At 40.9% G+C, this 6,864-nt stretch overlaps 1 protein-coding gene across 2 annotated transcripts; it reads right to left on the bottom strand.

The window, feature by feature from the left end:
- Positions 1 to 415: 415 nt before the first annotated feature.
- Positions 416 to 6,614, bottom strand: LOC121623309 (prosaposin-like). Of its 2 annotated transcripts, none has more exons than XM_041960559.1 (10): positions 6,481 to 6,614; positions 6,298 to 6,356; positions 5,576 to 5,650; positions 2,504 to 2,626; positions 2,284 to 2,397; positions 2,095 to 2,169; positions 1,776 to 1,959; positions 1,381 to 1,439; positions 1,230 to 1,295; positions 416 to 476 (listed from the first exon to the last, which is right to left on the bottom strand). In XM_041960559.1, the coding sequence occupies exons 1-9, from the start codon at positions 6,530 to 6,532 to the stop codon at positions 1,239 to 1,241; spliced, it is 798 nt and encodes a 265-aa protein (XP_041816493.1). In that variant the 5' UTR covers positions 6,533 to 6,614; the 3' UTR covers positions 416 to 476; positions 1,230 to 1,238. The 2 variants fall into 2 exon arrangements, with proteins under 2 accessions (XP_041816493.1, XP_041816492.1); XM_041960558.1 differs by lacking the exon at positions 416 to 476 and adding an exon at positions 877 to 1,141.
- Between the last annotated feature and the right edge of the window lie 250 nt (positions 6,615 to 6,864).

Here is a 6,864-nt window from a genome sequence, read left to right as displayed (position 1 = left end):
CCAGTGTTGGTTTTGTAAGATACACTGTGTAAGGCCTGATGGAGCAGATGAGTGTCTCTCTGCTCTCACAGCCTGATATGCACTGGAGGTTGGGTCTAAACATCATCTAACAAGAATACTGGATTACCATTGGGATGTTTGTCGAGGACGTCTCTCAAAATCTCTCTGGTCCTCTGGGTTCTTTTAATGAAGCAATAGGAGAAGATGTTGAGTCCAAAAAAAAATCAGTTTTATTCTAACATCAATAGAATGTGCAAGGTTACAGAGCTCTGGGTCTCGACTTAACCTTTCCCTGATCCACAACAGAGTTGGGTCAGTTCACGAAGTCTGACACACTACCTCTCCCTGACCCAGTATTTTATAGACAGAACATGAGGAAATGCTGAAACAGTCGTCGGCTCCTCCTCGTTGCCGTCGGGCGCTGTCTCTCCTCTGCTTGGTCATCTTCGAGAATCCAACGTCACCAGCCCAGCAACCTGTTTGTAAGGACAAATCTAGAGAGACAACCTTATCCCTGACGCCAACCTGTTCTATCTTAAGTCGAGGGGCCCAAGATGTCTCCCATGCCAGGCCTCTATCTCAAAACCTCCTGTTCTAGGTCACACTGGCCTTAGATTTATTTTGCACACAAAGAATCACTCCTCGTCTAAATCACTTCTATGAATTATAAAGGAAAAACTTAACCGGGAGAAGTAGAATTTCTGTTGATTGTTCAGTCACACAATCCATCAGCAGAAAATATGAATAAGATCAACATATCAGGATCCAACTATCATTAATGTAAGCATGTAATCTAACTATTATCAGAATATATGTGTGTAATCAAACGTATCAAAGTATAGGAATATGACCCAAATATCCATCATGTTTCATGTCTTTTCAACATTCCTTTTACTCCTGAAGTTTGTCATCATCCTTTGTCAAGCCCAAGTCCTGTTTTTTTTTTTTTCACTGAATGCAGACAGCATATACAATGCAAAGTCCCAAAATGCAGCAAGATATCAAACCAATATCTGAAAGTTATGCAATCAGGCAGAGTGCCACATGTGTGAAGCAGTAAGAGAAATATTTGAAATTTGACGCTGAAAGATCTGGGTCATCAATGAGGGCACTGAGGTTGACTCATATTTTTACACCCACCCTGAGAAGAGAAATTTAGAGATACTTCATGTGGTGCCATGTGCATTTTTAACACAACTGATTAGTAGTTCTCATAAAATTCCACCTACCTCAACATTTTAAAGCGCGTTGTAGTTGAGAAGCTTCGATGCATATTTCTGACAGTAAAACAGCGTCTGCATAGAGAAGACGGGTGAGATGTGATCAATACTAATAAATAAGAAGCTCAACACATTTACAACTTGATAGGCGTTTACGTACTCCACATCTGAGGGCGGTCTTGATGTCCCTGCACCTGTATGTTGTCAAAGTGCATGGGTCTGAGAGTGAAAAAACAGGGACGTTTGAATAATTGATTAGTTGATAGGCATGAAATTAAATGATGTTGGTAACTTGATTAGTCGTCCTCATGACGGCTGCGTTCAATGTAGGTGTACCAGTTTGGGGACCTTATAATCTTCCTGCTTGCTCACTCGCACAGTTTAAGGGAACAGAGCCATCATTAATGTTATTAGCAACACTTCTACTTTTCCTGCAATAACAAGTTGAAATCTACTGTGGGCAAAGGTCTGCATTGGGTTGAACTAGTGAATGGACAAAACCAGTAATCTGAAGATGAAGCCCTGCACATGCTACTCAAGGAGAGGCAGACTGACCTACGAGAGGAGCCTCTTGACCTTTACACAGGTGGATGAGAGCGCAGATGGCCTGAGGGGTGGCGTAGCTCAGGATGGCGTCCAGCACCGTCTTGCCGAACTTGCCAATCACAGCCTCGCACTGATCTCGGTAAGAGGAGGGCAAAATGTGACAAATCTCCTCCAGCAGTTGGATCACGGCATCCTGCAGAGAAAGAGAGAGGAAAGTGAGTGTGCGTCATGATGTCCGCACAGCCGGCGGTGCTATATGGTGACATTCAGGTGTTTTGTTTATGTTTATTCGTGTGCACATATCTTCCCCCACTGCATGAGCACTCACCTCAGTCCTTTCTTTAGGCAGCAAGTCCTCCAAAGTCTTGACCAGAAAAATGCAGAAGGAGCATTGTGTTGTCGGCTGCACGGAATTGAAAGATGCAAACAGCAGAGTGAAGTACCTATAGATCAAACCGGGGCCTTTTCACATATATTAATATTCTTAGTTAGCTCTTCTAATATGTACTTTACTGACATTTTCACTTGTCACAGCAAGCTGAAAGGCCTCCTTGGCAAAATACCGCAGCATCTTTTCCTGCTTGTCACAGGAGCCACAGAGCCCAATGATTTTGCAGACCTCTGCTGGTTTCTACAGAGGAAGAGATGGACACAGAAAGACAGCAAAGACTACAGAACGCACCATTATTATTTTACTCCCGATAACACTGTGATGATGAATCCAGCATGCAACTTACGACAATAGCAGTCATGAAGTTGATGGCCACTGGGAGCATCTTCTCCACCTCTTCTTTGCAGAGTTTGGCGGCTGACCCAGGCAGGTGGTCACACATGCTTTCGATGCTGTCCATGATCTTTTTCTAAAATAAAGCGCTGTATTAGATGCCTGGTCTTTAAACCTCGTCTGTAGATGAGTTGCTGTAATGACCACAACATGAATCTAAATGCCACTTACAATAGTCCCTCTGCCAACCACAACCAAAGGTCAGAAGATTGATTGAGATTGAGTGAACAGTTTAAGTGCTGTTATTGATATCGTTCAAAATGTTTTGCCGATGCTGAGTTAATCTGTATAAAAGGACACCTGAGACATAATTTCTTGCCAGAGTCAAATTTATTATGGCAATGTTATAAGTCCATCATTGAGCCAGTGATCTCTTTTTCTCAAATCTCTTGGTTTGGCACTGAAAATATAAGGACACACAGATAAAACATATCCTGCTCAATCTACTTTAAATCGAAAAAAAAAATCCATCAGATTACATTTTGATCAAGCAAGTCTAGTCGTTATTACACCTTTTTTTTTAGATAATACATTTGCAAATCAACTGAACTTTAGCATTTCTCTAATCATTTGTGTGATCCACGTTAAGATGTTCAAATGTCTATTTTTAATTGATACCTTTTATTCATATTACTTGCTTGAAGTGGGATCTACTTTGTTCTTTCAAATGTTCTAGTCACACTTTAAAGTTACATTTAGTCACATGTTCTAGTTAGCAGTATTTCTTAGCATTTGCTTTGATGATGCCAGACAAATGGCACTCCTGTTAACTTGAAAGTAGGTGATAGAAGAAGCACAAACTTCATGGTTAATATTATTGCTTGTTATTGTGAAGCATAAAGTCGGAAATTTTTTCCTGAACATCTTTGGTGGAGTTTATTGCAGATAATTCCCATTTGGATGTGAGTAAGAGGAGAATTGGTTGCATGATATGTGTGTATTTAAATTTCCATAGCCACACCACACTTTGAGAAAAGCAGCAGACACAAAGTCTGATATGGATGGATTAATTATTACATAATTGTATTTTTATTACCATTGAGTTTTTATAAATTTTGTTTCAGCTGTCATGACAGTTAAGCTGTCACCAGTCCCCGCTGCCCTTTCAGCAGGTCGCGAGCCTTCTTTTTTCTGGATTAGCTGGATAGCATTAGCTCCTGACAGACAAAAGAAGGAGAATTTTGTTTTTTGGTTTTCATGGAGTTGTATCTTTTCCTGAGGAACATCTCCAGAGCCGCAAAGCTGCCCAGGAAACTGAATTTTAAAGCCAGGTTCTGCGGTCAAAACCTGCTTTCACGTTAATGCCAACTGGAAAACCAAGCCAGACAAGCTAGCTAGCCGCTAGCTGGTAGCTTCATTTTTTTTTTGATTACTGTGGCATTGTTGTGACTACATCATACTGAATTTAATTTCACTAATGTATTAACTCATGAATAAGACCCCTAGATACTTGAACTCCTCCACTTGAGGCAGGAGCTCTTCTCCAACCCAGAGGGGGCAAGCCACCTTTTTGCAGTCGAGAACCATGGCCTTGGACTTGGAGGTGCTGATTGTCATCCCAGCCGCTTTGCACTGCTGCAAACCGCCCCAACACATGCTGAAGGTCCTGGTTCAAAGGAGCCAACAGGACAACATCATCTGCAGAAAACAGAGATGAGATCCTTTGGTCCCCGAACCAGACTCCCTCCGGCCCTTGGCTGCACCTAGAAATTCTGTCCATAAAAATAATGAACAGAACCGGTGACAAAGGGCAGCCCTGCTGGAGTCCAACATGCACTGGGAACAGAGACCGGACAGCCCGTAGTAAAGGGCTCCGGACTCCACACTCCCGAAGCATCTCCCACAGAATGCCACGAGGGACACGGTCGAATGCCTTCTCCAAGTCCACAGAACACATGTGGACTGGTTGGGGAAACTCCCACAAACCCTCGAGCACCCTGCGGAGGGTGTAGAGCTGGTCCAGTGTTCCACTACCAGGACGAAAACCACATTGTTCCTCCTGAATCCGAGGTTCGACTATCCCCTGAATTCTCCTCTCCAGTACCCTGGAATCGACTTTACCAGGGAGGCTGAGGAGTGTGATCCCCCTATAGTTGGAGCACACCGTCTGGTCCCCCTTCTTAAATAGAGGGACCACTGTCCAATCGAGGGGCACTGTCCATGACTGCCATGTGATGTTGTGAAGCATGTCAGCCAAGACAGCCCCACAACATAGCAAAATTATATTTGACAAATCATAGACTTCTCTGGGAAGATTGTGTTTACAGCAAGATCTGTATGGTTCAAAACTTTCAAATGTAATTCCACAGTGCTTTAAGGTGATAACTCTCATCAAGTCAAATCATCAGTATCATTTGCATTAGAATACAGGGATGTACTGTCCATACTAGAAAACAGGTCTCATGTTAAACACTTTTCGTTGTTGCACCTTTACACTTTGCCTTGTCAAGCACTATGTAATTGACAGTGCTGGCTCACAGAATGTTACTTTCTTGGTATAATCACAAACCTGAGGTAATTTTTAGTTTTTGTGAGGTGAGTGGTGAAATGTGGAATGAGGATGATAAATTAGCACATAAAAAGTTTGTAAAGTAAAGTTTTCTCTCTTTAGACTCACGTGGGACACCCACAGACCAGATTAACCTTAGGAGAAAGAGGACCTTTGAGGTCAGGTGAGAAACCTGAAACTGCCTGCAAAATTTCATTTCAACTTTTGTTAGACATGGAAAAGTGGCTAAGCATGAAACAGACTGTATGCATGACTGCAAATTATTTGCATCTCTGAATGTGATGAATGTGCTTCAGCTGATAAAAGAGCAGGTGGCATGTACTTCCAGGAATTGTGTTTCTTTTTTTTATTTCATTAAAACTTTTCAACCACAGATTTTATCAAGCCCTTGAGATAAAATGATGGTGTGCATTTTAATCTTATGAATATGGACATTCACATTATCAATAATACTATCAGTGAGCAAATATAAGTCCTCTGGAATGTGTTCGCTGCTTAGTTGGCAATTGTACTCACCTGGAGGTCCGTATTAGAAAGCAGGTCAGCAAGGAGCTCAAATATTTGGGTGCAGTCCTTGCAGACGTCCCCATTCTGAGTATAAAGCCAAAGTCACATCATGAAAACACCTCGAACTTAATTGAATTTAAACACCTACACATATTGTACCAGGTGTTCATTCTAAGTTGTTGTGTGCATGAGATACATGCAAAAACAACACAAACAAAAAGTTGAAGAGACTTCCCAATTTTGAAGAAATCGAGAAGTCTCAATCCCAGTTACCTCTGTAACAAATCAAGAATATTTCCTGACATTTTTCATGTTGCTTTTAAGTTCATTGTGTACAGTTTCAATGATTGCAGGGTTTCTCTTAAGTCATGGAACAAAGAAGCTATTGTCTTCGTTCTTACTCCATCTCTCAGAGAGAAGTATTGTGCGCTTTAATCCACTACATTTATTTGAAAGAGTTGACAGATTAAGATTTTACATTAAAACATATGACCTAACAGTATGTAAAATAGTTACTAACTAGCTCAACCTCCACCAGCTACAACATTTAAATGCTAATTACGCATTGATGCATCAGTATTAACAGTCTTATAATATCCTCTATAATGTATTAGAGGGGCAAAACATGTTCCAATAATACTTCTGGACTTTTACTCAAGTAGGATTTTCAATGACTTCCAATGGAGTATTTTCACTTATTTTGTGAAAAGAAATAAAAAACATAAACTTACTTCTGTCAGAGCATCTGGAACATTTTGTAAACCATCAATATTAAAGGCTGAAGCCAGAGCTGTAGAAGGGAATAGTGAATATATCATTGCAATATATCTATCTATATATATATATATGTCACTTGATTTTTTTTTATCATTCACTTGTAACTCATCGTCTTAGTACAATAGTTTTAGTCTCACCACAGCCTTCAAGACAAATGAATAGAAGCAAAGCCATCTTGAGCAAGGCCATCCTCAGTTATTTTCAGGCTGTTAGCTGAGTGTCTTCCCTCCTGAGGTCTGTACAGGAAACTGTGAGTGCAGCTTATATTTGATAGGGCCCACCTGCCACATATAGCCCCCACCAATCAGATTTTAAGGGGGAACAAAACAAACTTAGGTTAGTGTGATAAGAATCGTTTTCAGCATAGCGGAACTGTTTTTTTCTCTGTCTCTCAAAAAGCTAATATTAGTCAAGTTTCATATTCAGTTCCTCACACTAAGGTGTGCAAACTTGACACTGTTGCTGTTAGAGATGTGTTTACAAATGTGCTGCAATTATACTGTATTTAAACGATGCATTGG

This window comes from Chelmon rostratus, chromosome 19 (assembly GCF_017976325.1).
Source record: "Chelmon rostratus isolate fCheRos1 chromosome 19, fCheRos1.pri, whole genome shotgun sequence".
In the NCBI taxonomy this organism is placed as follows: Eukaryota; Metazoa; Chordata; class Actinopteri; order Chaetodontiformes; family Chaetodontidae; genus Chelmon; species Chelmon rostratus.
Note: the sequence above shows the minus strand (reverse complement) of the source record. Positions and strands in the feature narration are given on the sequence as shown.

What these genes read in the sequence shown, in the direction of transcription:
- LOC121623309 (XM_041960559.1), bottom strand. Translation starts at nt 6,532, where the DNA reads ATGGCCTTGCTCAAGATGGCTTTGCTTCTATTCATTTGTCTTGAAGGC. An exon ending in TTTCTAATACGGACCTCCAG is followed by an intron (nt 2,627 to 5,575) that starts GTGAGTACAATT and finishes GCTTTATTTTAG; the next exon opens with AAAAAGATCATGGACAGCAT. An exon ending in ACTTCATGACTGCTATTGTC is followed by an intron (nt 2,398 to 2,503) that starts GTAAGTTGCATG and finishes CTTCCTCTGTAG; the next exon opens with AAACCAGCAGAGGTCTGCAA.